At 39.7% G+C, this 26,719-nt stretch overlaps 6 protein-coding genes across 10 annotated transcripts; 4 read left to right on the top strand and 2 right to left on the bottom strand.

The window, feature by feature from the left end:
• The first annotated feature begins 429 nt into the window (after positions 1-429).
• Orc2 (origin recognition complex subunit 2) lies at positions 430-3,503 on the top strand. 2 transcript variants are annotated; one of them, XM_065482537.1, is made up of 9 exons: positions 430-657; positions 1,357-1,476; positions 1,586-1,880; positions 1,930-2,125; positions 2,181-2,333; positions 2,384-2,581; positions 2,638-2,881; positions 2,946-3,176; positions 3,230-3,503. In XM_065482537.1, exons 1-9 carry the CDS (start codon positions 549-551, stop codon positions 3,436-3,438), a joined length of 1,755 nt encoding a protein of 584 aa, XP_065338609.1. In that variant the 5' UTR covers positions 430-548; the 3' UTR covers positions 3,439-3,503. The 2 variants fall into 2 exon arrangements, with proteins under 2 accessions (XP_065338609.1, XP_065338608.1); XM_065482536.1 differs by having other exon boundaries at positions 1,354-1,476.
• Positions 3,498-11,741, bottom strand: NFAT (NFAT nuclear factor). 4 transcript variants are annotated; one of them, XM_065482538.1, is made up of 11 exons: positions 11,527-11,741; positions 7,928-7,990; positions 7,779-7,828; positions 7,036-7,197; positions 6,740-6,933; positions 6,498-6,679; positions 6,269-6,441; positions 6,094-6,217; positions 4,351-4,392; positions 3,721-3,879; positions 3,498-3,659 (listed from the first exon to the last, which is right to left on the bottom strand). In XM_065482538.1, exons 1-11 carry the CDS (start codon positions 11,594-11,596, stop codon positions 3,616-3,618), a joined length of 1,263 nt encoding a protein of 420 aa, XP_065338610.1. In that variant the 5' UTR covers positions 11,597-11,741; the 3' UTR covers positions 3,498-3,615. The 4 variants fall into 4 exon arrangements, 2 of the variants coding, with proteins under 2 accessions (XP_065338610.1, XP_065338611.1); XM_065482539.1 differs by having other exon boundaries at positions 3,498-3,655; XR_010574687.1 differs by lacking the exon at positions 3,498-3,659 and adding an exon at positions 5,278-5,356 and having other exon boundaries at positions 3,780-3,879; positions 11,527-11,740.
• A 510-nt stretch (positions 11,742-12,251) lies between these two features.
• Positions 12,252-19,959, top strand: TH1 (negative elongation factor complex member TH1). Its single transcript, XM_065482861.1, has 12 exons — positions 12,252-12,512; positions 12,587-12,696; positions 12,826-12,935; positions 13,015-13,124; positions 13,174-13,281; positions 13,352-13,501; positions 13,553-13,683; positions 13,736-14,381; positions 14,503-14,643; positions 14,701-14,830; positions 14,887-14,935; positions 19,950-19,959. The coding sequence occupies exons 1-11, from the start codon at positions 12,456-12,458 to the stop codon at positions 14,916-14,918; spliced, it is 1,725 nt and encodes a 574-aa protein (XP_065338933.1). The 5' UTR covers positions 12,252-12,455; the 3' UTR covers positions 14,919-14,935; positions 19,950-19,959.
• Positions 14,962-16,498, bottom strand: Wdr82 (WD repeat domain 82). The gene is made up of 4 exons (XM_065482867.1): positions 16,355-16,498; positions 15,797-16,107; positions 15,539-15,729; positions 14,962-15,483 (listed from the first exon to the last, which is right to left on the bottom strand). The coding sequence occupies exons 1-4, from the start codon at positions 16,373-16,375 to the stop codon at positions 15,035-15,037; spliced, it is 972 nt and encodes a 323-aa protein (XP_065338939.1). The 5' UTR covers positions 16,376-16,498; the 3' UTR covers positions 14,962-15,034.
• AlaRS (alanine--tRNA ligase, cytoplasmic) lies at positions 16,813-22,429 on the top strand. Its single transcript, XM_065482858.1, has 19 exons — positions 16,813-16,967; positions 17,576-17,725; positions 17,915-18,103; positions 18,159-18,304; positions 18,358-18,549; positions 18,603-18,747; positions 18,867-19,012; positions 19,242-19,504; positions 19,558-19,682; positions 19,761-19,911; positions 19,969-20,138; positions 20,188-20,445; positions 20,501-20,754; positions 20,810-20,918; positions 20,973-21,137; positions 21,195-21,368; positions 21,455-21,568; positions 21,629-22,099; positions 22,153-22,429. The coding sequence occupies exons 2-19, from the start codon at positions 17,579-17,581 to the stop codon at positions 22,360-22,362; spliced, it is 3,429 nt and encodes a 1,142-aa protein (XP_065338930.1). The 5' UTR covers positions 16,813-16,967; positions 17,576-17,578; the 3' UTR covers positions 22,363-22,429.
• A 449-nt stretch (positions 22,430-22,878) lies between these two features.
• Rcd1 (Reduction in Cnn dots 1) lies at positions 22,879-26,630 on the top strand. Its single transcript, XM_065482860.1, has 5 exons — positions 22,879-23,032; positions 23,640-23,977; positions 24,133-24,528; positions 24,842-25,244; positions 25,447-26,630. The coding sequence occupies exons 2-5, from the start codon at positions 23,651-23,653 to the stop codon at positions 26,367-26,369; spliced, it is 2,049 nt and encodes a 682-aa protein (XP_065338932.1). The 5' UTR covers positions 22,879-23,032; positions 23,640-23,650; the 3' UTR covers positions 26,370-26,630.
• Positions 26,631-26,719: the final 89 nt, after the last annotated feature.

Here is a 26,719-nt window from a genome sequence, read left to right as displayed (position 1 = left end):
ATTCCTATTGGTAGAAATGAACATTAAATTATTCCATATGAAAACAGAGCTTAATATATATATTATACATATATAATTTAAGAAAAGGCTTGAAAAAATGAATTTTACCTTTTATTGATCATAAAATGTGCAAAATAATAAAGTACCAAGAAAGAAAAACTATGGATACAGTAAGTGTCGGCTTGGGAACGATAAAGTAAAGTTGGAAAATAAATTAGATTACATACAACTATTGGTACTATCCTTGCTCATTAATATTGCTTATTTATATTATTTATTAAATAATATGACTATGAATCGGCATCCCGCGTTTGGTAGCCAAAAATTGTCACGTGACTACCTCTAGCTGCGAGTACAAATCAGCTGCGGACAAGCAGGGACCAAGACCCCAAGACCAAACCAACAATCAGCTGGATTTTCCCGCCGGTAGCTCTTACTGTTAGCACCTAAACATTATTTTTTCGATTTTTTCAATTTAAATTTACGGTCTGATCGGGCTGATGAGGTTTTTTTCCATTTATGACTGAAAACAGAAAACGGCAGCTACAATGACCAAAGAAGGCGAGGTAAAATCAGATGACTGTGAGGATTATGTGAAAGTAAAAGTTATTTGTGGAGAGGACGTTGAAAAGCATCTTTTTATAAAGGGTTCAAAAGGTGAGTAGTTAACACTGAACGTTCTAAACTAAAGAATCGATACCGCAAAACCCTAGAAAATACTTTACATGATGTCATTGCATGAACTATTATTTATGATATGGTAACGTTACAGTTTCTGTCGGGTTACACATCTCGCCAGTTCTTATGAGAATCCCATGTTTAAGTAGGGGTGGCGAAAACTGTAACTTTTCCATATATAATTATATTTATGTAGATACAAATCCCTAAATATCTATTCATTTTAAGCCAAAATTGACTTATGTACATCCATATGTACTTAAAAGTAGCATAAATTCGTAGTATGTATTTTTTTAGAAAAGTGGCTGCTAAAAGTTAGCACATGCTTTTAAAATTGTGAGGATATTCCGACACTATGTACGTGACATCTTATTTTATTTCATGAAAAATGATTCCCCAAACAGTGTCTTACACATCGGATCTCGATAAGAAGAATCGAATATTTTATTTTCTTGGCAACATATTATGCTGCCAATAAAATAAATGGTTAAGCGCTGTAAATATTTAGAGAGTTATTATTCGAAAATTTTTAACTTTTACTGTAGCAAAAAGTCTTTTGACAGTGACCTCCAACCCTTATTTGCTCCTAATTTAGTCGCTATAATAGTGCCACCCACCTTTAATATAATATGTTGACTTAAATATATAAATATATTATTTTGTCCCTTTTCACAGCAGAGAAAGTTCATGCTGGAAGTTCCACAAAGAGGAGAACAGGTTTCTCGACAGCATCTGATCATTTTGAACTATTGGATGAATTTGGTGAAAATGAAAACCGAGCTCCTTTGACACCAAAAGGTACACTGTTCTTGTAAAATATTATTGATGTTAAAATTTTACGTTAAATAATTTTTTACTTATCTTATTGTGTGAATGTTTAATTTTGATTCATATATGCAATTTTTAGCATTGTTTGCGGAAGATTCCCTAAACAAATCTCGAGACAAAGCTGATGAGGTCAGGAGAGGTCGGAGGAAAAGTGTTGCGCCAGCCGGTGGACTGCAACCAATACCAGAAGCAAAGGAGATTTCCCTGAGCAAAAAGAGAGCAGCTCCTGACAATGGATGTGATACTCCAGAGCGAAAGAGAAGGAGGAACAACAGCGTGGAAGAAGAACCTCCTAAAACGCCCTCGAATAGACCCATGCGCAACGTGGATTTGAAAACTCCAGAAAGTGCCAAACAAACTCCTGGATCTAAAAGGTATATCAAAGATGTTGAGTGACAGTTTTAAATTTTGTGAATATTACAGGAGAGTTGTTGACACACCAAGATTACTCCGCACCAACGTAAAGAAATGCATTGGAGAAATGCTTTGTGAGAGTGATAGTGACGCGATTAGTGAAGAGAGTGACAGCGAAAGTGAAGAAGAGGTATTTAATGATGTCAAAGAGAGCACAGAAACTCCTTTTCGAAAAGAAGAGGCAAAAATCAAGATTCAAAAGCAGGTTAATTTTGGTTTATTTATGTTTTCCCCAGTATTTTCATCATATTTTGGTGCAGACAAAGTCATTTTCAGCTGAGGATTACTTCGATGCACACGTGTCTTCTAAAGTAATTACTTCTAACCACTCTTTGAGGAAACTGGAGAAACCCAGACTTGACCAGGATACTATAAATGACGCATTGCAGAAAGTGCCAAAGAAACATGAGAAGGTGGAATCGACAATTTAATTTGGCAACCTTAAAAATGGCTCGTTTTTCAGGAGTGCAAAACTATATTCAAGAACTTGGAAAGCAAATTCAGTCGGTGGCAGTGTTTGTTGCTTGAGGGCTTCTCCCTTCTTCTCTATGGTTTAGGCTCCAAGGCATCTCTTTTGAATTCATTCCGCAAATTTGTCTCCAGTGACGAAGATGACGCCATTGTCATCAATGGTTTCTTCCCAACCCTTACACTGCGAGATGTATGTATGAGTTCTACACTACACAGCAATTTTATGACCGGCATGTCATTATGCAGCTATTCAGCGCTATAATAAGAGACACCCTGGATTACGCAGTTGTGCCTGGAGACGAGAATGAGTGCTGCAATATTATTCTGCGTCATTTCAACCATAGCGACTCTGATCACCTCTACTTGCTGATAAATAACATAGATGGCCAAGCCCTCCAGTCCAGCAAAGCGCAAAATGTAATTGCTAGGATATCTATGGCGAAGAAACTGCATTTGGTGGCTACAATAGATCACATCAACGCTCCATTGTGTGAGTTTGATATTAAATTTCGTAATCAGGCAAAAAGAATTTAATACAATCATCATCTCTCTAGTACTAGACCAGTGTTTACTTGCAAAACTCAATTTGGTCTGGCAAGACTCGACAACCATGCTACCATATTATGAAGAGACAGCGTTTGAAAACTCAGTCATGGTGCAGCAGAGTGGCAAAATGGTGTTATCCTCCCTGCATAGTGTGTTCCAATCATTAACCACAAATGCCAAGAAAATCTTGAATATTTTAATGGAGAATCAACTTAACGCCCAAGAAGCAAATTACCCAGGTAACTCTATCCCTTTGTAAGAGTCTCATAATAAGCAAAACACTTTTTGCTAGGGATGTCTTTCCGAGATCTGTACCAGGAAGCCAGGGAGCAATTTGTTGTTAGCAGCAATTTGGCTCTAAGGGCGCAGCTAACGGAGTTTCTGGACCACAAACTGGTCAAGATGAAAAAAGGATATGATGGCTCCGAAATGCTTCATCTCCCCTTGCCACCAGCCATTCTTAAAGAATTTAAATCAACTCATAATTTTGATTCTCTGTAGACTGGCACCATGCGATATTTATGCATGATTATTATCAGTTATTAATAAAAACAAATTAGTTTAGAAAGTACATAGTCAATTTTAATATTTCAAGTTGACATTGATTGTTACAAACAGTTGTATTTAGACAAATATAAACACATTCCTTACTGTTAACATAAGTGGGTAAATATGTGACTAATGTACAATCGGATTTAAAACCGGGCCCCCTATTTGGCTAGCTAGAGCAAATCAAAGATCTCATTAGCGGCAGCTAGCACAATTATCACAGCGGATACATACCAACCATAAAGAATTGGTTGCCACTTGCAGGCTGTGGCGGTGCAGTCACGGGTGCTGGTTGTTGCTCTATGTCGTGAAGAAATTTCTCAACACTCGAAACACTCTGAGTAGGCAAAGTCTCAGTGGTCATGAGGTCTTGCAACAGGTCAGCAACGTTGTCTAAAAGGTTTTTAAAAAAATTATCAGACACTAAATTCACTTGATATCGAGATAGTGAATGGAACCTTGTGATGGTAGCACTTCACATAACCCTTCTATCGAGTTATATAGAAGAAGATAGTACTTTGAAAGTAATAAAATCTAGCTTGCTTAGGCCAGATGCCAGGAAGCAATCTGGTGACTACGCATTTATTCAATTTCAACGACCACGCAAAAATTTAACACAGCAGAACATTTATTAACTGTGAGAGCGCCAACAGTCTTTACCAGATATGGTCAACTTAGCATAAGTTTAATATTGCTAACTCGCTAGGCAGAAAACTTGACTTATAAAAAAAAGAAACATCCTACACTTTTGTTAAATTAAAAAAATATTTAGGCACAGCTTTAAATATTGGTTGAAATAAAATATTACAGTGTGGAAAATAATAGATTCCTACACTTTTTCGCTTGGTTGAATTTTATACTCACTTTCTGGGGGTGGCTGCGCAGTCTGTTGTCCCCATCTGCCATCTGGGGATAAAAATTGTTATTAGAAAACTGGCACTGGAGGGATGTTTGATTAAAAACATGGCTATGGAAAAGTCTACATTCATTCATTCATTTTCTCCGACAGACTGAAAGGAGCTCAAATGCAAGGGTCAAAAGTTTGGGAGGTGAGCATTCATTTCCTCAGCTCTGGGTAATTTTGTGCACATGCTCCCTGCAGTCTGTACTGCCATTCGCAACAGCCACCGTCACTCAGCGTCCACCCATTACTTTTGGCAAAACTTAAGTACTTTCTATTAAGTTCACAGTATGCTTGGGTGAGGCAGAGATACAGAAACAAACTTTCCAAAAATTAATTCATATCTTTCAAGTGAGCTTGAGCTTGCTTGTTACAAAGTAACGCGGAAAGTCTGAATGGCTGACTTAAAATTTCCCACACACCACAAGAGAAGATAAGTTTGAACACAAGATTGATCAAATTTTGGATTGCAGGTGTGGTGAACCGCAGGAAATTTTTCGACTCCCCCCTCCCCCCGAATCACTCCACTGTTCCAGAGCCATGTATAAATAAATAATAAGCCACACTTTTCACTCGCTCAAAGTAGGTTTTCCATAAAACTGAACGCTAAGGCACTGATGCCAATGCCTGCAACATAGTGAAAACCTGCTTTTCCGTCATTTTGAAATTAGTCCATGAAGCCAATCCACAATCATAGGCCAATTTCCACTCAACCTGCTAGGCCCCTTCTAAATCATTACGAGTTAATTACTTGTCCGTCCCGTCAAAAGGGCAGCCTTGCAGGTTGTGGTCTTTGAAATATGAAGCTACCCCTGCGCCACATTGGAGAAATAAAGTAGTTAAGAAATTTGTGGCGAAGGGCGCTGTTGCGAATATGTTTGATACTTCACCAGAATTGTTGTCCTCGGGGCTGACTTAAGAAGATGCATATTTCTCGTTGCTTCCGCATTCAGCTTGGTGTCTTGATGGCTATTTGCACCAACAGAAGAATCTTGCAATGTTAGGCACAGCAATTTAACAAATTTCCCAGTTTGAAATTACGTTGATTCTCGTAACATTGTTCTAAAGTTTCAAAGAAAAGATTGTGCCCAGGGAAATTTGCTCCTTTACCACTAATGTGCCGTGTCTGGCTCTTGATAGAGATGATTTTACTAACAATGCACCCCCCAGGTGATGTTGTATGACGTGCATCATTACAAATTGTTAATTTCAAGAACCTGACTGAGGCGCATGTAAGCATATCGGATACAAACACAAACAATCTCTCACTCACACCCCCAAGTTTACGAACACACAACAAGGGCGCAAGAATTTATTATATTTAAAGTAGCAAAAAGCACCCTTGATATCCCAGCCACTCTTTGCATCCGCTATGCTTTTTCTTGACAGTCATTCATTCACAGCTTATAAAGAAACTCATCACTAGTTCTGCCGAAAGTTAACAATTGTAGAAAAATTTAGAGTGCCTGAATTTCTTGATCAGCTGATGCAATGTTTTCAATCTTATGAAAGAAAACGTATGCAGAATATTAGTCAATTTTTCAAGAAATCTTGGCCAAGCGAAGCTTGCAAAAAAAATCAGGCTACTGGAAAACAAATTTCAATTGCTCTAGTACAGTAGTAGCCTGATTTTAAGTTTGCAATGCAATGGATTGTGCACCAAGACTTCTAGAAATAATAATTGTGAGGAAGCTACAAAATTTTACCTGGTAAATTATAAGTGAATTGGATGGCCTCACTTTGACGATTATTTGATCGAACATACATCTCTACAGTCTCAGATACAGTTGAAGGACCTGAATATGGCGGAATAGTGCACACCAAGTGAGTCTGAAAGCAATTGTCTGACATTAAAGCTTTGGAAAAATTAAGACATCTTACCGGTTGCAAGTATTCTTTGTCAGGAACTACTTCATGATTCCAACCATTCCCCTGAAATATCACCCTGGTGTCTTTGAGAAAATTTTTGCCAAGCACAAACAGTTCTTTTCCACCAGTAAATGGTGCTGACGTCTTTGACACTTTGAGTATTTCTGGCATACCAGGAAGTTGTGCTGTTGAGGATTTAATTTGTATTTTGACAAATAATAAGTAGTACTATTTAACTTACTGCATGCAATTGAATTTGACATCACTTGCAGAGTCTCAGTCATTCCATTTGGCAGCTCGACTCGAGTCCGGAAAACTAGCCGACACCTTGTGTTCTTCTTCCTGGATTTTTGGGCCCCAGAATTTTCAACTCTTTGCGCCACATCAACATTCCGTTGCTTTAGAATTCCAACACAGTCACAACTGCGTATATAAAGAAATGAGTAATATATAGGACAAGGAATGGAAATTGTTAGTACATACATAACTTTAAATTGATTTTCCTTGCAGAATGTGAGTTCCAGAACTTTCGTTCCAGCAACGCAGTTCTCCACACACGGGCTTGCCGTTTTTCCACTCACTCTGCACGCTTGATAGAACAAGTGGGGGTTCACAGAGTGCTCATCATCGACACCAATGAACACTTGCAATGTTGCTGGTCCGTCATATCCTTCAAGCTGTCAAAAGAGAGCAACGTTAGCTGATTGATGAAACGCATTTGCGATAAATTATATATATTCCAGAAGCACAACAAACAAGTACAGAATGAAAATCCCTACCTTAACCACCGGGTGGCCTTGGCCACTCGCATCTTTGACTGCGCCTCTGCTGCCCTCAGTTTGATATCGAGCTCTGTGCTGACTTTCTGGCTGGGAAAGAACAACCAAGGAAATGCTGTTGTCAGATGTCGTCGGTCGGGGAATTCCGCAAAGAGATTCATCCTGCAAATGTTTCTACATTGAACAACAGTTTTTTTTCTCACTTCGTCGTTCCCTTGTATGAACTTTGCCTCAAGTATGTATTTCAGTAGCTGCTATAGATAGTGATTAAAAGTTCGCAATAGAATGGAATTTAAATCTGAGTGTTCAGCCTAAGGAAGTTTTTTATTGGTTTGTCTGTTCCCCAAATGTACAGGCAATATTATACAACTCGCGGTCAGCACAAAAACAATTTACACGAATTGCATAGACTCTCGCATTCTAAACGCACGCCAAGAAGGCATTTTGCGCTTTACAATGTGAGCAACTAGTGACAAGACACTTTATGCTTATGTAAACTCTCGTACAGAGATAGACAGCATTTAAACTGAAATGGGAAAACTTAAATCTTAGAGAAAAAATTTACTTTTTTAAATCAATTTAAAATGACTGAACTAAATGCAGTTATGACGCGTTAAATAAATAATGATATGTCAACGCATAGCAGACTTTCTACAAATAAAAAAGAACTAGGCATGTCAATTTTTTGACAGTATAATTTTTATTAATTTATTTTAAGAGTGGTGTAATTTAGTAATGCTCACCTCAAGAAAATCAACACCAAACCCAGAGTCATTGGAATTGTCGCAAGGATCTGAAAGAGAGCAAAGCAAGCAGCGCAATTAGTCAAGTCGAAAACATATAAATTACTTTGCCATTGAAGGGTCAAACATATTAAAGAGGCATTATTTACCTGCTAGAGGTGGGGCATGGAGTCGAGCTCTCTTGACTTGCTGGTCGGGAGACAGCAGTCGCCCTGCAAACAAAGCAAGTGGTCTCGTTTGAATGACAAAAACAAGTTAACAGTCCAATTTGAGCGACAAACAAGGCATTTGTCACTCATGTCATGTTTTCACAACGGCCAACTATGGTCGCAACGCTATGTTAACCAAACACGCGTGCCTCAGAGTCAGGCAGGGCACCCGGCAACTTGACCCATCGGGTTTCTCGACTCTAAGCGAGTCAAATTATTTAACTTGGATGATTGCGTAAGAATCTGATAGGATCAGTGTGTAGCCAACAAAACTGAATACAACGCCGTTATGAGTTCTATGAACTGTACGCATAGCTGAGCGATAAACCACCCAAAGTTTCACAGTCTCATTTCAAGAATAGTTACATAATATAATTATATTATGGTTTATGTGGCATATTTGTACCGCCTTGACAAGACAGCAGATGCAGCTATCCTTAAGTCTTTAACTAAGCAAACCGAATACTTAATTGAGTCTTAAAATATTTATCTAATTATCATATGAATAGATCAAATAGGAAGCAAAATCGAAATTTAGAACATACAAAAATCTTAAATTACTTGAATTATGTCTTTTTTAATTTAAAAAAAGGTTGCGGGAAGAATTTCCAACTTTAGACTTAATTAAGTCTGTGAAAGGAATTCAATGGAAGGACAAAATTTGTTTGATTGACCTATGATTTTTGTAAAGCAAACATGCTTAAGGAGTGCAAGTAATGATGTTAAACTGCCTTGAAATTTCCAAATACCATGTTAAATAAAAAGGCAACTGAAGTAGAGAATTGCAGCTATGCACTAAAAACTTAGGATTGATAGGAACACCTTTATAAGCAAGCTCGATGCAGTAGTTTATTTAATCAGTTAAATCTCAAAACGAAATAAATATTTGAATAACAGTAAGTGACCGATAAACAAGGAACTAATGGCATAATAACGTAAGAACCGAATTAATCTTTTCAGTCACTTTGAACTGACAGCAGTAATTTAGTCAGTAAGATTTTAAAAAGGTACATAATTCCATTCAGCAGAGTTGGAATAAAGGCTCAGTATGACAAAGCGTCATTGGTTTGCACTATTGCTTTGCGCATCTAAAAGCAATTTCTGTTGTAATATGAGATTATAGTGGTGCCGCACCGCGGATCCGCCGTTTGTGCGTGATTGTTGATGCATTCTTTATCTATTTATTTCTTTTTATTGTCTAGGGGGCCTGTTTACGGCGGCATCAATAATGGTCGCACGGCGTCGTACACAGGCCCCTTTCATCAAGCATGTGGTGAAATAACTTTCGAGTTAGAAGTAAAGGGCTAAGCCGAAGTCCATTTGGTTCATTTTGGCACTGGAGCCACCAAAGCTTATAGCTCATCGCTCCACCTTCCAAGTTCATTCGATTTTCACCTACACCAGAAATCTTTTCTCCACCTGAACAAGAAGAACCAGACACTCAAGCACCCGAACCAAGTTCTGTATCACCACTCCAACGGTGAGCCAGCAGAGCAGCCAATTCACATGACTCATTACGGCCGCCAGTTAAAATCACCTGCCAGGTTTGGACGCTTTTGTTTGCATTTTTTATTTACCTTAATAAATAAATCAAGAACAAAAAATGATTAATTTAGGTGCAGTGATATATAAATCACTCCGCGATTTTGGCACTGGTGTGATTTAGAACTCTTTGTACCATGCGATTATCCTTATCCGAACATATCGTTTTTTCATTGCAGGTAGCAATTGAGAATTCGTTCATAGAAGAAGAAAATCGGAAATTCCTTCATTATATTACTTATGCCAACTTGTTTTGGGTGTAAACTACATCCCTACTGCGTGGCACTTACTCGCTTTGTTGGCAGGTGAAGGCAATAATTTTTTGACAGACAAAACTGGGACTGGGAGGAATAAAAAGACGATTTTAAAACAGGAGAGGAATAATATCCTATTTTTTTTCTTGTTCTAATAACGAATTTTGTAAGCCAACACTATAAATACATTTTCGTGTTTCAAGATAATAATGTACCATTTCTGGGGAGCAACACTAATACAAAGTAGCCCGCTGACGAAACGCATTAGTGACCCTTACCAAACCAACACATTTTACCTGAGTTGAACGTCTGAGTGCACGTTTCAAGATTACCCTTAACCTTGTGATATTTTCTATGATGCACCTCAATTTTTCAATGCCAACTCGCAACTTCCGGCTGTATGGAATAATTGTTCGTTACATCCTGGTGAATACATTATTATAAAATGCTAGGGAGGTGGTGATCTGAAGAACGCTTAGCGTCAACAATTAATTCCTTGGTATTCCTATTCCTTGTTGTGGTCGTAGCCACGCTTAATCATTTTCTTGTTTTTCTGGGATTACCAAGGACTTGCACCTCATAAAAAGGCACCAACAACTGGCGCCATTGTCATGAGCAGTCTCCCGATAGACAAAGTAATTGCGCAAAGCATTTTATTTATTGATCCAGGTTCCGGCACGGCCACCTTGCACTCCACAATACTTGGCAATTCCTTACTAAGCAATTACTCACATTATGCTAATACAATTGCCACTATTTTTAGAGCTTACTTTACTAGGCAATTCATGATAAATGAAAGATAAAAATTTTGTTAGAAGGTATCTTAGACCCTGTGAAGTTCCATGAAACTAATCTAACTGGTCGCGAAGGACACAATAGGAAATAATATAATTTAATCTTAGTGCCACACGTGCTAGAAAAATGGAACGATGGCTGCATAATGATGCAACGGCATGACCAGTGTACGATGTACTTGGCACAATAGTGAAAGTGCACGAAAGTGTGAATGAAAGCCGAGGGGACAGCGATGGTGTTCATTATTTCCTGGGCGCGATATTAATAATATCTAAACCTGCACGCATATTGCGCTCCAACATTGTGTAAATTATGTTATCACGGAATAAAATGCGTTGTGTATATTTAACATCAAACTTTTAAGACTGCAGTCGGTCACAAAAATTATGTGGAGCACAGTGACTGTGCTCTCGCATTCGCAACTACGCAAAAATCAGTAAGTTAAGTACGCGCGTCTTGCAGTATTGTAATATTATGCATTATTTCTGATGGTGTTCGCAACGGGGAGAGTGCGCAAAAAACGGCAAGAAATTGTTTACACTTCAGATGAGAGCTAGAAGTAACGTAATGTCACGACAAAGGGCAAATTAATTGTATTTACTACATCAATAAACTCGTCGTGTATGCATGTAATGCACTATGATGCGTTCAAGGATGCAGCAGCGAAAATATGTATATTGATGCATGTTTGTACATGTGTGCACCTCTCGCGTGACGTCAACGTGCTGCTGCACTGATATGCATTCAGCCGCGCGATCAATAAAATGTCTGTTATTGCTCCACTTTCCGCTAATTTTAACTGATCGCGAATGGCACAGTGCCGATGAAACGATGCGCACCAGCCTTTTTCGAAATAGAGAAACGTGATATTTCATGGCCATCGTGGTTCAATGCACTGGGATAGGTTAACCTGCCGAATGTCATGCAATGGAAGAAAGGAGTTTATACCTCTACTGTTAGCCGGCTGTTTCCGACTTTTCATCGTGTTCTCGGACGAGTTGAGGAGCACGTTGGGCATGTCCAGGCCGTCACACGTTCCTTCTAAGCTTGAAGAGTGCTCGGCGGCTACTTGCAAATGAAATTACGTGTTTTCTTCGTACAAATTAATCATCTGCCTCTTGATTCTGGCTCTGGCACTATTCTCTCCTCCTTCCTCCTTCTCTCTTCTCTCCCTAACTCTCACATACCATAATTCCCCCTCCTTCGTTTTAGGATCGTTTGAAAGACACGCCTTAAAACGCCCGTCAGATCTGTCTTCCACGCCATCTCGTGAGGAATGAGAAAGAGAAATCCTAAATTGCACTGGAACGCTCTAGCTCTAGCTCTACCTCAGCCCCTGCTCACTCATATGGCGCGTAAATGCGCCAGCTAAGAAGTTCAGCATCCACTGGCAGGTGGCAGGTCGATAGCTTTTTCAGCCAATTTAAGGCCGCCTTGGAGTTTGTTGCCTGTTACGCCCACTTTCAGAGGGAGGCGAAGAGGGGCGTGTGTCAGAGTTTTTCGTGGGCGTAACAGGCAACAAACTCCAAGACGCCATCTGATTGGCTGAAAGAAGCGATCGACCTGCCACCTGCCAGTGGATGCTGAACTTCTTAGCTTGCTCACGGACGCTCCATATGAGTGAGCAGGGGCTGCTCTACCTTTACCTTGTGCTGTTGTGCTTGTTTTGTTTACGTTTGGCCAGGCTTGTGTAGGAGTGGAACATTTTACTCCTGGAAATTTCATCTCACTCTCAGGGTTCAGACCAAACCTTGAAGAAGTAGTACATATTATATTACTGCTTATCAAACAAACAGTTAGCTCAAACTTCAAACACAATCAGTTAGTGTTTCACAACATAATTTTCGCATGAGGTAACGCTAACTGAGAAGTGAACCATGGATGACGAATATGATGGTGATGGCTGGGGAGGTGGAGATTCGCCTGGAGACGACGTAATAAATTTGGATCTGCTCAAGTTTTTCATTATGTATCTTGATCTTATATGTATACGAATTAATATTTGCAGTCAGAGGCTGGTGAAGCTGAAAATCCTGAAGAGGTTTTATCTGAATGCCTTAAGAAATTCAGCTCTCCAGACTATATCATGGAGCCTGGAATTTTTGCCCAGCTAAAGAGGTTTGATGTTCGATTATGTATGTATCCACCCTGAAAAAAGGATGAAAAGTGCTAATTTAAAAATATCAGTTTACTCCGAGTTTGTAACTCAAAGAAATATTAAATATTATTTAATAATAATACTTTTAGGTATTTCCAAGCTGGCGGTAATCCTGAACAAGTAATTGATTTGCTCTCCGGAAATTACAAGGCTTTTGCACAGACAGCAAATTTACTCGCTGAGTGGCTCATATTGGCTGGTAGGAAACTTCATTTTTTTACAGCAATGAGTTATTTTTAAAATACGCAATTGAAAATATTAATTGCATAAAATTGCAGGCGTTAAAAGCTTTGATGTCCAGTCCATGGTAGAAAACCACTTAAAAGATATGGTATTTAAGATGTTTGATCCCAAGAGAGCAGATATTATTTTCACACAAGAGGGCGAAGTACATAAAAACTTACATTTTTGATCTGAAATATAGCATGCTTTTGCAGACGCCTGGATGGCTGACAGAAATCATAGAGCACCCCACGTGGAGATCTCTAGTTTATCGCTTAGCAGAAGAGTACCCTGATTGCTTGCTGCTGAACTTCACTATTAAAGTAAAATATTACCAAATATCCCTGCAAATCAAATAATGACGATCAATTCTTTCTTGTTCTTCTCCCAAAGCTTATATCTGATGCTGGATACCAAGGTGAAATAACAAGTATCTCTACTGCGGCCCAGCAAATTGAAGTATTTTCGAGAGTGTTGAAAACTGCTATCACAAGTTATTTGTCTAATTCCGAAAAAAGGCAAGCCAGCATAGCTGAGTGTGCGGTAAGTAATTTTTGTAGTATTAATATCTGTTTCTCATTTGTAATTTTATAGAAAATGGTTTGTCATGGCCAGCACACCTACGTTTACAGCCAAGCCCTGCTCCATGTGCTTTCCCAGGAACCTAAAGGCGGCTTCAGCATTAAGCGTCTATCTCAAGAGATCACAAAATGCGCGAGAGAAAAGTAACAGTGATAAAACCATATCAAAGTTTTATTCTAATCTGTGATTTAATAGTGGTTACGACATCACACCCATCTTGATGTCTCTGAATGGAAGCTCCAGTCACCCTCCAGCTTGTGAGGCTTTGTCATCCATGTTCTCGCGCAGCAGTTTAAACCCAGCCGACATCTCTTTCCTGTATCGCCATTACTCGTCCAATGATCCTCCTCCAATTGAACTAATCAGAACCCCACACCTGATGGAGTTGCTGGTGGATGCTCTTTTTCGACCCTCAGTTAAACTGAATCCAGAGCACAAGCCCAAGTACATATACTTACTCGCCTACGCCGTGAGTGTGACAGAGGGAGGAAGAGGCAGGAGCAAGCCTGCAAGCAAGGATGAATTGATGCCGACTAAACAAGCCATCGAAAAAGTGCACAATATTTGCAGCAGCAATCCAAGTTCAACGGAAATAATTGCAGAGTTGAGCACCCTGTATAGTTGCATCCGATACCCAGTGGTGGCTGTCGGGGTTGTCCGCTGGGTTGAATGTGTTGTCACAGAACCCAGCTATTTCAAGCTCTGCACCGAACACACGCCAATCCACTTGGCGCTGCTGGATGAAGTAGTGACTTGTCACCAGCTGCTGCACAGAACTGTTCTGAACTTGCTCATACAGTTGTTTGAGAGTAAGCAGGATGAATTGGAGATCTTAGTGCAGGTATGAACTTGACTTACATTTTTCTGGCAGATCAAAGCAAAATAAATGAAGCATAAATTGTTTATTTTTGCTAGACTCTTAAATGCTTAAACTCTGATCTGTAATAATGTTATAATTCAAGTTGGAAATGAGAAAAATGCTGCTAGATCGAATGGTTTCTTTGCTATGTGTGGGATGTGTTGTACCTGTTGTCCAATATGTGATTCAGTGCTGGCAGAGAGGTGACACAGATATTTCTCTCATCAGATACTTTGTAACTGAGGTTTGTCCCTGCGTGCCTTTCTCTTGAAAGACAAATAATTAATTCTCTTTGAAATAGGTATTGGAGGCCATTGCTCCACCGTACACGGGAGAGTTTGTTCAGCTGTTTCTTCCTATGGTGGAACATGAAGAAGTAACAGGCACCACTAGGGGTGATGGAGATAACGACCCTGTCTCAGAGTTCATTGGTAAGCTTTAGTTCCGTTCAATTTGAAATTGGTTTAATTTTAAATGTAATTTTCAGTGTACTGCAAGGCGAACTACGTGAATTTATAAAGTTTATTACGACCATATTGAATGTCAAAATGAAACAACTAAATTGTAGGAATGGAATCTTATAAGTATTTTATTCTGTAGTCGGAATCCTGATATCCTGATTCTGTACACTTTCTTTACTCATCGATAGTTGGGAGCCAGAATGACATGCTGGTACAGGCAGATGCAAGCATCATATACTTCGGATTGAATTGAACACATTGGACAGGCGCATTGTGGTCTCCATTTAGAATGCACAATTTGTATCCAGTGTCAGCATTCCAAACATGGATTTTACCATCTGTCGATCCACTAAAGACGTATTGGGAATCGGGGCTGAATGAGGCTTCAATCGGAATGCCTTTGTTGTTGAATTGACCACTGAATGTTTGCAACGATTGACCAGAAAATGCGTCAACCAGTCTAATAAGAGATCCATTTGTGGAAACTAAAATTGTTTTTCCATCTCTGCTGAACTTCAGTCCAGTCCAGTCACATTCCTTTTCTGAGGGGAGTTTAAAAGTGGTGAAAGGGCCCTTATCAAAGGAACGCAGGTCATACAGCTTAATGACCTCGCTATTTATTCCTGAAAATTAATCATCGTTTGATGAGATTGCATTCTTAATTATGGAGACACTTACCAGCTGCAAATATTAGTCCTTCTGGATCAAACGCTGCAACAGGTCTGCCTGAGAGATGCATCAAACCATGGCAATTAGGAGATCGTATGTCCCATAACCGCAGGCTCTTGTCCATCGATCCGGACAAAAACAGATCATCAGTGGGGGCCATGGATAGCGTGACAACCTTCTTTGTGTGCCCCGGGAAATACCTAAAAGTTGCAAATATGGGTTGATTTAACGTGGGCTAATCTAACAGAGCCTGAGAATAATACACACCTTATGTATTTGTTGTCATGCAACGATAGGTAGCGGATGGTGTCATCAATTTTTGTAGAGCTGTGGATAGCAGTGTTTTTCGCATGTGTGAACAGGATCAGTTCAACGCCATATTTTTTGCTGTTTATTGTCCGCACTTGACAGCCTTTCTCACAGTCGTAAATGACAATCTGGTCATCTTCGCTGGAGGACACGATATTCATTCCATCAGGGCTGAAGTCTATGCAGTTGATTTTGTTGGTGTTCTGCCGAAATATCTTTGCCACTTTGAAACTCTTCACAACGTTGTCCACGAGTTTCATTTTGGCCGTCTGAAAATATTTTGGAATACATACATATATTATCAAAAATCATATATGTATATCGAATTAAGCTTGTTATTATAACTTATAATTATTTATTGTTGTGACAATCTAATATAAAATAATGCCCAGTGAAAAATCAAATAGATTATTATTTGCAATGATTGATCCATAGAATTTCACTGCATAATTTTCAATAGATACGCACATTGAGCTTTATGCGTGTAAATAAGTAAGTAAGTATAATAATAAGTACTTTCTCAAAGCGTTCCGACATCAAGCTGATTAGGGAATGCAAAATTCCCTGTGACTGTATGTAAGCTAAAACTGAAGCGGGCTAAAATGACGAGGGCCTTTACTCAGGATTGCTCAGAACGGTACATCGACAAATCGACAGCGACGAAAACGTGCGTAAATTACAAAGTTGAGCAAGAACCAAGCTTTGTAGCGCTTAGAAGCTCACAAGCAACATCAACATCATAATCATAGTGCCAACTTTTTAAATTTTTATTGCCAACATTTTCAAAATATTTTCTAATTAATCTGATGATAAACAAATTTTACGTGCAAATAATAAAAAAAAATAACCACATATTAGCATTCAGTTGAAGCTAAAGGGATAAAAATGAGAATTATTCGAAATTTCGAATTTAGTTTTGGTTGGCGTCTTGCGGTCTGCTTACGGTCCTCCCCGTTTCGCCGGCTTGCACCGGCTGTTGATGATCTTTAATTCCCTCCCAAAGCACCTCCCTTCTCCTTTGCCGTTTGCCAGGTCCTCGCTCTCTCTCTCTCACTCCACTGCGTTCTCCAGAATCTGTCTTCGTGTTTAAGGGAAACAGTAACACGTGTCCTGAACCTGACATACGGAGGTATAATCTAGCGTAAATTTAAGAAAATTCAGTTTATATCATAACTCAGACGAGTAAATTGTCTCGTTTTGATGGCGATCATCACTTTTAATGATCTGGCTATGTGACCATGATGCAATCATGTCGAATTTTATCATGTCTTTTGCCAAAAAGAAATTAATACATTACATTATTCAAAGCTGCTGAATCCATTCTGTACATTTACATATATATATAAATGATATTCATATGATAAATATATATGACATGTATCATACATGTTGTGCATGTATTATGTATCTATAGTACATACATACATAACTTTTGAATCCTAACTTGACTATGTACATACCCCGTATATTTTTGCTAAATGTATGGAAAATTAAGAAAATTACAGTTTCTGCTAGACTACACTTCTCGCCAGTTCTTATGAGAATATGTACCAGAAAAATTAATGTATGTACATATGGGTGGCGAAATATTTAGTCGTGGCGAAAAGTGTAATTTTCCTTATGTTCATACAGACTTGTGCACTGCACATTATGCATTAAGTATTTGTGTAGCATGTATGTATTCCCAAAAACACAGTTTTATAAAAAAAACTCAAAACTGACTTTCGTCTGTTTTAGAAGATGCATGAGACAACCTCTGCAAAGGACATAAGGAAGTCTTTCATAGACTTCTTTGTGAAGAAGAAAAACCATGAATATGTTCACTCTTCATCCACCATACCGTTTGATGACCCTACGCTGTTGTTTGCCAATGCTGGCATGAATCAGGTCAATACAGTGGCTTAAATTGTTCATACGAACATTTTTTTGGATCCCCCACCCCCCGTATGAATTTGGATAGCTTAGATTATTTAACTTGACAAAAAAATAACAAATTGTTGAACATTTTTATTTAATTTTTGCTTCGTTGGAATTCTGATGTTATGATTATAATAATTCGTCCAATTAACTTGACAGTTCAAGCCCATATTTTTGGGCACAGCAGACCCCAATAGTGACCTCTTCCACATGGTCAGAACCACTAACACCCAGAAATGCATCCGTGCTGGTGGCAAGCACAATGACCTGGATGATGTCGGCAAAGATGTTTACCATCACACGTTCTTTGAGATGCTTGGAAATTGGTCGTTTGGTGACTACTTCAAAGTCAGTAATTTTCAACCTTGTACATCCTCTTTTAAATGGAGCATTGTCCCTACAGAAAGAGATTTGCACTTGGGCTTGGGAGTACCTGACTGAGGTGTGCAAGCTTCCTAAGGAAAGGCTGTATGTTACATACTTTGGTGGAGACAAAAAAGCTAATCTCTTGCCTGACGATGAGTGCAAGCAGTTGTGGATCAAACTTGGGTAGTGATCATTAGCGTTTTATCCTGGTGCAATTAATGTAATGCAAATTCCAGAGTGCCTGAAAACCATGTCTTGCCAGGGAGCATGAAGGACAATTTCTGGGAAATGGGAGAGACAGGTCCGTGCGGCCCTTGCTCTGAGCTGCATTTTGATCGGATTGGTGGGAGGCAAGCTGCTCACCTTGTTAATCAGGACGATCCTGACGTACTTGAAATTTGGAACCTTGTGTTTATCCAGTTCAACAGGTATACAGTCTCATTTTCTCCAATCCACAAAAACTGATGGCAATGCCCTTTAGGGAGAGTGACGGCTCTCTGAAGCAGCTTCCAAAGAAGCACATTGATTGTGGTATGGGATTTGAGCGACTTGTGTCTGTCATACAGAACAAACGGTCCAACTATGATACTGACATCTTTATCCCCATATTTGAAGCCATTGAAAAAGTGAGTAGAGGTTAAAAGCAAATTAAATTGATGATGAAAGCTAAGCATATTGGATTAGTGATATTTTTAACATTGTTCATTTGTCAATGTTAATCATCCCATCTTATGTTCACTAAAAGGGCACTGGAGCTCGTAAATACCAAGGTCGAGTTGGAGCTGAAGACACAGATGGCATGGACATGGCCTACCGAGTGCTTGCTGACCATGCTCGAACCTTAACTGTGGCTCTCTCAGATGGTGGACGTCCTGATAACACAGGACGAGGGTAAGTCAGGATAAATCTTCCAAAAATAACAAAGAGCTCACTTATGATAAATTGACTATGATTTGTTAACGTCCTTTTAAAAATAGTTTATCTTACTAAATTGTTTTGTTATCTGTGCGAAACAGACTAATTTTACCCTCTTATTGTTTTAAATTCCGTTCGCATCCTCTCAATTTTTTTTCAATAATTATTATGCCAACTTCAATGTGATTTTTATTTTGTATTTTAGATATGTCTTAAGGCGCATTCTTCGTCGAGCTGTTCGATACGCCACAGAAAAACTGAATGCAAAGCCAGGTTTCTTCAGCTCCCTTGTTGACACAGTTGTGAGCCTGCTGGGAGAAACTTTCCCTGAAGTTACCAGAGATCCTGGGTCTGTCAAGGAAATAATAAATGAGGAAGAGGCCCAGTTCTTGAAAACCTTGGCGCGTGGCAGGTCTCTGTTCAACAGAACTGTAGATAAACTGGAAGCTGGCACTAGTGTACTACCAGGTATGTTGAACATTCAAATTTGCAGACCTATGCAGTAATCAGTATCTTTATAGGCGAAGTCGCTTGGCGTTTGTATGACACTTACGGCTTCCCAGCTGATTTGACCCAACTCATGGCTGAGGAAAAGGGACTCATTGTTGACATGGATGTGTACGAGAGCTGCAAGACCCAAGCACAGGTAATCATAGCTACCTGTGGCTGGCTATAGCTGGCTAGCTGCCAGAAAATTTGCTCAAGTGTTCAGACATTTGTTTAGTTGGCTTCAAACGCTCGAGCTGCTCTTGCCGATGATCAACTTTCTCTGGATGTGCATGCTATTACTGATCTGCAAAACAAAGGAGTGCCACGTACTAATGATAGCTTCAAGTACAATTACAAGGCTGGAGATTCCAAGGACTCCGCTTATGGTAAACCAAGACAGGCTGAATTGAACCAATAGTTATTACTATTGAATGAATCGGCAGATTTCGCTCCCTGCACTGGTAAAATAATAGCACTGCGAATTGAGAAGAAGTTTGTTGACAAAGTTGAGGCTGGACAAGATTGTGGCATGATTTTGGACAAGACCTGCTTCTATGCTGAGCAGGGTGGACAAATTTTTGATGAAGGTTACATGACCAAGAAGAATGATGAGGTATTAAGACCTTACTTTAAAATTAAATTGCTCTTAATAATTGTTTTAGTCTGTTGAGTTCTGTGTGAAGAATGTCGCCGTCAGAGGTGGCTACGTCATACACATTGGCCATCAAGGCTCTGGTACCCTGAAAGTTGGAGATGAAGTCAATCTGAAACTTGATTGCGAGAGGCGACGCCAGATCATGGCTAATCACACTGGCACCCATATTTTGAACTTTGCCCTAAGGAATGTTCTTGGTGGCGAAGCAGATCAAAAAGGCTCACTTGTTGCTGCAGATCGATTTAGATTTGACTTCACTTGCAAGGTTGGAACTTGTATAGTTAGCAGTGGATTTCATTATGTAAAAATAAATTTTGCAGAAAGCAATGACTGCAGCCCAAGTGAAGGAGACTGAGCAGATAACCAACAAGAAAATATCCCAAAATGAACAGGTGTTTGCCAAAGAAGCCTCGCTGGGTGTAGCCAAATCCATAAGAGGTCTCAGGGCCATGTTTGATGAAGCATACCCGGATCCGGTCAGAGTGGTTTCTGTTGGAGTACCAGTTGAGACATTGGAGAAAGATCCTGACAGCAATGTTGGCATGGGAACTTCTGTCGAATTTTGTGGTGGAACGTAAGTTTTAAGTAGTGCCCTTCGTAGCGCAGTTCAACTAAAAAAATTTTAACAGACACATGCTGAAAACTGGACACATTGGCCAGTTTGTCATAACTAGTGAAGAAGCCATAGCTAAAGGAATTAGGCGAATCATCGCAATGACTGGCAATGAAGCCGCCAAGGTGAGACATCTTTGTTGTTAATTAATATTACTTTTCAACACGATTTATGAGTAGGCTGTCAAAAAGGCTGAAGTCTTAGACAATGAGGCAAACCAACTTGCTGACCAAGCTAAATCTCTGCTGAAGCAGCAGGATAAGAAAGCAGCAAAGGATTTGGTTAAGAAAATTGTAGCTCTGAATGATGATGTTTCGCATGCCATCATTCCATACTGGAAAAAGGTAATTCATATCATCCTTTCATTGGTTGTATCAGTTAAAGGCAATCACACTTTGCAGGAGGAACTTCGTAAAAATCTCTCAGCGCTCAAGAAGAATTTGGATGATCAGGAAAGAGCTGGTAAGGCAGAAGTGTCTGCAAACGTTTTGACTGAGGTCAAAGAAATAATGGAGAAGAAGGGTGGAAAGCCAGAATTACTGGTTGCTGAACTCAAAGCTCTGTCAAACACTAAGGTATATAACCCAATGAAATATTATCTTAACATATCCACTGTGTAGGGTTTGTTATAAAGTTAAATTAATGAAAAAAATGTTTAAAGGCTCTGGATGGTGCGTTGAAGCAAGTCCGCTCCATATGCGCTGACACCAGTGCTATACTGTTCAGCGTAGACCAAGCTGCTGGCAAAATAGTTTGCCTCAGCGCTGTCCCACCGGTACTTAAAACTAAATTTAATATTATGTCCTGTGCTGTAACATTTCGTCACACATTACAGTCAGGAATAGCAAAGGGCCTACGAGCTAATGATTGGATTACGGAGGTGGCTCCCTTGATGAAAGGAAAAGGCGGAGGTAAACCAGAAGCTGCTCAGGCTTCTGGCACCAACATAGCGTGCCTGCAAGAAGCCATCCAAAAGGCACAGGCATTTGGAGAATCAAAACTTGGTTCTGCTGGTAGCGCCACCCAGAAAGGAGCTATTGTGGTGGCTAAGTCTCAAGGAGGCAGTCCTTTGGAAGCACTAGTTGAGGCATTAGCCAAAGTGAAGGGTGTCAAGGTGGACAAAAGTAACCAAGGAGAAGTGACCATCAAGGTTGGGAGTGAGACTATCCATGGTTGCGTGGCAATCTCCATCTACCTTGCCAATGAAGAATTGAAGGGAGGAAATGATGCATTGGGACAGAGCCAAGTGCTCCAGTGGTTGTATTTTGCTGAGAACCACCTTGTTCATTATGCCCAGCGAGGAAAGGTAGGAGCTCTTATAGATAATTGAATGATTCTTCAAAATGATTTTTGCCTAAGGATTGTCCTCAACTGAAGGATTCGCTCAAAGCACTAGACAAGCATCTGCTTTACAACACCTACTTAGCCACAGAGAGAGTTACAATTGGCGACCTGGCTGTTTACAGTGCCTTGAAGAGTGTCAAAGATGCAGCAAACCAACTTCGCTGCTTGAAGAGGTGGAGCTCAACTCTAGCTGTCCACCCCATTGGAAAACAGATTTCCAATTAATTAATTAATTATTGATACCCACTGTCGAAATAAACTGGTGGCTGGATAAATTTTTTGATAATTTTAATTCAACTTTTTTCAATAATGAAACTATTCCAAACTTGATAGCATATTTTTCTTTCTGATGTCATAATAATATTGAAAAATTTGAAATAAGTAAAATTGCGGTGGAAATCGCCGCTTCCCAATTTTTCCACTGCATGGATCGATAATTAAGCTGACAAAGCTCATAAATTCAAAACTAATGACAGATTTCGTTTAATGATCCAATCTATATGCTAGTTGGTATAATAATATAATATATATAGGTCCATAAGTTCAAAACATTAATTCTTCAAATCAGAAATGCGAGTGAACCGAAAGCTAGAGTACCCCTATGAGCCCTCCACTAGAGAGCATTTTGAGCGAGAAAGGGAACTGAGCATGCGCGGAGTCAAATTAGCGTCGACCAATCACAGGCCAGAAAATCAAGTTGCTTGTGCTGGAGTCGTGGAGTCTTCGCAATGCTAAGCGAGAAGAGAGCGAGCTGTGAGAAATATGGCGCTTATGTTGACCTATGCGTCACTGCTCTCTTAAAGATTTTCATACTTTTTCAGTTCCAATAGAATCGAGGATTTTTTGCGGAGTCAATCATTCAACGATTTGTCAACAACTTTATTTTAAAACAGAGGTGAGTAGTTCGGTGAGGTTATGTATCTCACGTTCAAATGGCCACGTGAAAATTTCCAAATTTATGGAAAGCACACTTCTTATCTTCTCGCTAGGCTAGGGCATTAACATTGACTATTCCCATCAGAGCGAGAAGTGTGAGTGATATGAAAGCTTGAGTCCCCCTTCATTAGATATAGTGTGTTTGTCATGTAAATAGCGCAGCGCGCTTATCGCTAAATCTTGTAAAACTGCGCTTTTAATATTTTTTGTACATTATAATAAATTCGAACTGTGAATATAAAGAAAGTATATTATACACAAATTTAACATGAATAATTATAATTATTACTCGTACACGCATAAATGTATAATATATTATTAATTTTGCATCCATTCCATACCGAAAAAAAGAAACTGCATAGTTTGAAATATGGTATACATGGTATACATAATAGATGCATCATCCATGTATATGTGTTTATAAATTTAGCCCATAAAATTCCAATGACAAAATACATAAAAAAAATGTATATCATACATATCACATGCCATCCTCGCTCCATGTAAATTGTATTTATTTATTTTTAAAATAGCAAATAATGATAAACTTGTTTTCAAATTTTCAGGGTCATTCAACATGCAAACTCCCCAAACTAGCGAATCACCTATGGGTCAAAGTGTCACGCCAAAACATGAAGAGCAGATGATATTGGACAGCATACAAAATGATCACAACTATGCAAAACCATGGGCTAGTAAACCAGACACCAATTATGCCAAGCCAGTGCGCAGCCTTTTCACCCTGGCCAAGGGAAATCAAAACAAGATGCTTGTCGCTGACATCACAGTGGACGTTGAGACAGTTGATAGTCCTTTCAAATTCCAACCTCACACAATCACACCACACTCGTCTGAGTGGCTTGGCGCTGCTGAGGACATACAGGGCTACAGAGCAGATCAAAAGGTTGATCCTGAAATTCTGTATTTTTTTCTCGAGGACCTGGAACCAAAGCCCGTGCTTAAAAAAAAATTAAAAAAAAATAAATGTAACATTTTTGTCGCAAATTGTATTGGTTAGAATGGTACAGACACAGTTCAACGTGGTCCTCTTTATTTAAGGACGATGACGGTGACTGGGAAGCTAAAATTCAGCGAACTGGTTGGACAGTAGAGCATGCTCGACTCTTCAACAACGTAGTCAAAGCCATCCACGAGGCTCACATGGCTCATATGGCTCTGAACGGCAGACAAAACGAGAGTGTCCTTATGAAGCTGGCCACTGACACGGCTGCTAGACGAGTGCGTCGAGCGATGGCAAGTGCTACATGGGACATCCGGCTTACAAATTGGCTACACAAGCTTCTCTTGGACAATCTTCCCTCCTCCATATTTGCAGTGTATTTAGAAATTTTAAGAGTATTAAGAGTGAAGACTCCAACCTTGGTAGAACATATGATAAACTTCAACCCAGATGCGAAACTGCCTCCCAGCTTAGCATCAGAAAAAATTGCGAGGGTGAGTACGGAGTTTGCTCATTTCAAGGACAACATCAATAATTTATCTGACACCCAAGTGCATATGTATATTTATTATTTTTATGAGACATGCCTGATTGAATTAAATATTGTTTACAAAATATGTTAGCATAATACTTAATACAATTTGGCCAAATATGAGACAAAATGAAATTAATTCAGGTATCCAAAATTAGACTGTTAATATTTGATCTCAATTATGAAATTGGATATCATAGTCTTCTCCAAAGTTCCGGAAATTAATCCTGAGGAGGGAAAATATTACATGGTGCTAATTATAATCATTGCTCCAGGTATTGAAGAAGGAGAGCGTGGAGGCGACAGCAAACCAGTTGAAGCCGCGACGTCTTCCACTGGACGCAATTTTAATCACAGTTCCCTCTGGCATCGGCCGGCATGTTGGCCACGCATCCAGGAGAAATAACAACTGGGTGAAACAACTGTCGCACCTTGGCCAGGTTGCATGCGTTGACGCTCACCCCACAAGCCTGCCAGGCAACTCCACAATAGAGAATCTCCTTGAGCAGCTGCTTAGCAGTACCAGAGCTAAAATCGAAGAAGTTAAAGCCAAGTACCCTGGCCGACCTATCATTCTTATTGGATGGAACGTTGGAGCAGGAATAGCAGTGCAGGCAGCACTAATGGAAACAGTTAATGCTGTCATTTGTCTTGGATTTCCTATTAGCACATTAGCAGGTAAGGAAATTGTGTTGCATTTATTCGGGAACGTTTTTGTGAAAAATGAGTAATTACAAAAAAGGCCCTTTTTGGCTTGGAGATAACTGTGAAAGATTTCTAAGTTATGATTATGTACATCTTTCATTTTTCTTTTCTTGACTTACAACTATGTTGTTTTATTCCAAACTGAAAATTTATATAACGAGTAATATTCTTCTAGGCCGAAGAGGTCAAGCTGATGACTGTTTGCTGGACATAACGTGTCCTATCCTCTTTGTAATCGGCCAAAACGCACCTTCATCGAGACAGGCAGATATTGAGGATTTGCGTGAGCGGCTTGTCGTCCAGTCTGGACTGATTGTAATTGGTTCTGCTGACGAACATCTGCGAGTAACGAGCGTGAAGAAACGGTCGGAAGGACTGACGCAGTCAACTATTGACCGGTGTATTTTGGACGAGGTTGGCGACTTTTTGGCGAGTGTTCTGACTCAACCAGTTGTTCGTCCTGTTTCTCCAAAGCCTGCAGTCAAGCATCCAGCAATGCCATATGCATCATCAGGGGAACCTGAAGCGAAAAAAGCAAGATACTCTCAGAAGTCAGTGTTTGACTCCTATATGGGCAGGGTGTCCGCGGGAAACAAAGAAAAACACTTATCAGAAGCAGCTGTGAAAAGTTCTCTTGGCCAGACTCGACCTGCATTACATCAGACAGCGAAGGTCCCCCAGGCTACCAAGTCTTCATTGACAGCAAAATCTCCTCAAGCTGCAAAACCTACCCAGACTGCCAAGCCCATGAAAACGGGATTTACCGTGAACATCGGGTCGTTGGCCAGCTTAGGTTCTCTGGGTGCATTGCGCTTGGGCAGTAACAAGCCTTCTAACATCCCAGCACCTGCGAAGCCCCCTCAAAACATTAAGGGCATCACACCCACCCTCACTGGGGCCTTGACTCCGTTTTCTTCTCTTATAACAATGGCGGCTTCCAGTAAAATGGAAGCTGCTCCGAGACAGGTGCAGATGGTCAGTTCAGCAAACCTTGCAGCCAGCAGCAAAGTCAAATACGTCAACAAGGTGTCTTCCACGCAAGTAGCGAAGGTTGTCACTGGAACCAACCAGACACAGACGCCAGGAACACCTAGATGAGAGTGTGTTGTCAAAGTGATTCTTAAAACGAGGAAATCGTGAAAAATAGGCTTGTTATTTAGACAACGTTAAATCTTGTCTAGTGTTCATCAAGTGTCAAGATGCTTTATTGACACTACTGAATTTGAACGTAGTTCGTGACGCCCGTTCTCATTGAGATTCCCATGTGTTTCTGAGAGAAGAAGATACAAGCATGTCTTTAGAGGTTTAAGCTAAAATCCCTAATAAAATTGCACTAAAGCTATTTGTAGAAATGATAAATCCGTGTGTTTTTGTTTGAAATACTTTCAATTTTTTATTTTTCGATGCATAATTAGACTTGAACTGTGGGTAGACTATAACAAAAAAAT

This window comes from Cloeon dipterum, chromosome 3 (assembly GCF_949628265.1).
Source record: "Cloeon dipterum chromosome 3, ieCloDipt1.1, whole genome shotgun sequence".
In the NCBI taxonomy this organism is placed as follows: Eukaryota; Metazoa; Arthropoda; class Insecta; order Ephemeroptera; family Baetidae; genus Cloeon; species Cloeon dipterum.
The sequence above is the reverse complement of the archived record's forward strand: the minus strand, read 5'-3'. Positions and strand labels throughout refer to the sequence as shown.

What these genes read in the sequence shown, in the direction of transcription:
- Orc2 (XM_065482536.1), top strand. Translation starts at nt 549, where the DNA reads ATGACCAAAGAAGGCGAGGTAAAATCAGATGACTGTGAGGATTATGTG. An exon ending in AGCTCCTTTGACACCAAAAG is followed by an intron (nt 1,477 to 1,585) that starts GTACACTGTTCT and finishes TGCAATTTTTAG; the next exon opens with CATTGTTTGCGGAAGATTCC. An exon ending in TCACATCAACGCTCCATTGT is followed by an intron (nt 2,882 to 2,945) that starts GTGAGTTTGATA and finishes TCATCTCTCTAG; the next exon opens with TACTAGACCAGTGTTTACTT.
- NFAT (XM_065482538.1), bottom strand. Translation starts at nt 11,596, where the DNA reads ATGCCCAACGTGCTCCTCAACTCGTCCGAGAACACGATGAAAAGTCGG. An exon ending in GTCAAATTCAATTGCATGCA is followed by an intron (nt 6,442 to 6,497) that starts GTAAGTTAAATA and finishes AATCCTCAACAG; the next exon opens with CACAACTTCCTGGTATGCCA. An exon ending in TGCGCAGCCACCCCCAGAAA is followed by an intron (nt 3,880 to 4,350) that starts GTGAGTATAAAA and finishes AAAACCTTTTAG; the next exon opens with ACAACGTTGCTGACCTGTTG.
- TH1 (XM_065482861.1), top strand. Translation starts at nt 12,456, where the DNA reads ATGGATGACGAATATGATGGTGATGGCTGGGGAGGTGGAGATTCGCCT. An exon ending in ATTTTTGCCCAGCTAAAGAG is followed by an intron (nt 12,697 to 12,825) that starts GTTTGATGTTCG and finishes TAATACTTTTAG; the next exon opens with GTATTTCCAAGCTGGCGGTA. An exon ending in ACAAAATGCGCGAGAGAAAA is followed by an intron (nt 13,684 to 13,735) that starts GTAACAGTGATA and finishes GTGATTTAATAG; the next exon opens with TGGTTACGACATCACACCCA.
- Wdr82 (XM_065482867.1), bottom strand. Translation starts at nt 16,375, where the DNA reads ATGTCGGAACGCTTTGAGAAA. An exon ending in TGTCGGAACGCTTTGAGAAA is followed by an intron (nt 16,108 to 16,354) that starts GTACTTATTATT and finishes AAATATTTTCAG; the next exon opens with ACGGCCAAAATGAAACTCGT. An exon ending in CATGACAACAAATACATAAG is followed by an intron (nt 15,730 to 15,796) that starts GTGTGTATTATT and finishes TGCAACTTTTAG; the next exon opens with GTATTTCCCGGGGCACACAA.
- AlaRS (XM_065482858.1), top strand. Translation starts at nt 17,579, where the DNA reads ATGCATGAGACAACCTCTGCAAAGGACATAAGGAAGTCTTTCATAGAC. An exon ending in CGTTTGGTGACTACTTCAAA is followed by an intron (nt 18,104 to 18,158) that starts GTCAGTAATTTT and finishes TTGTCCCTACAG; the next exon opens with AAAGAGATTTGCACTTGGGC. An exon ending in TGGCACTAGTGTACTACCAG is followed by an intron (nt 19,505 to 19,557) that starts GTATGTTGAACA and finishes GTATCTTTATAG; the next exon opens with GCGAAGTCGCTTGGCGTTTG.
- Rcd1 (XM_065482860.1), top strand. Translation starts at nt 23,651, where the DNA reads ATGCAAACTCCCCAAACTAGCGAATCACCTATGGGTCAAAGTGTCACG. An exon ending in GCTACAGAGCAGATCAAAAG is followed by an intron (nt 23,978 to 24,132) that starts GTTGATCCTGAA and finishes TCTTTATTTAAG; the next exon opens with GACGATGACGGTGACTGGGA. An exon ending in CATCAGAAAAAATTGCGAGG is followed by an intron (nt 24,529 to 24,841) that starts GTGAGTACGGAG and finishes TCATTGCTCCAG; the next exon opens with GTATTGAAGAAGGAGAGCGT.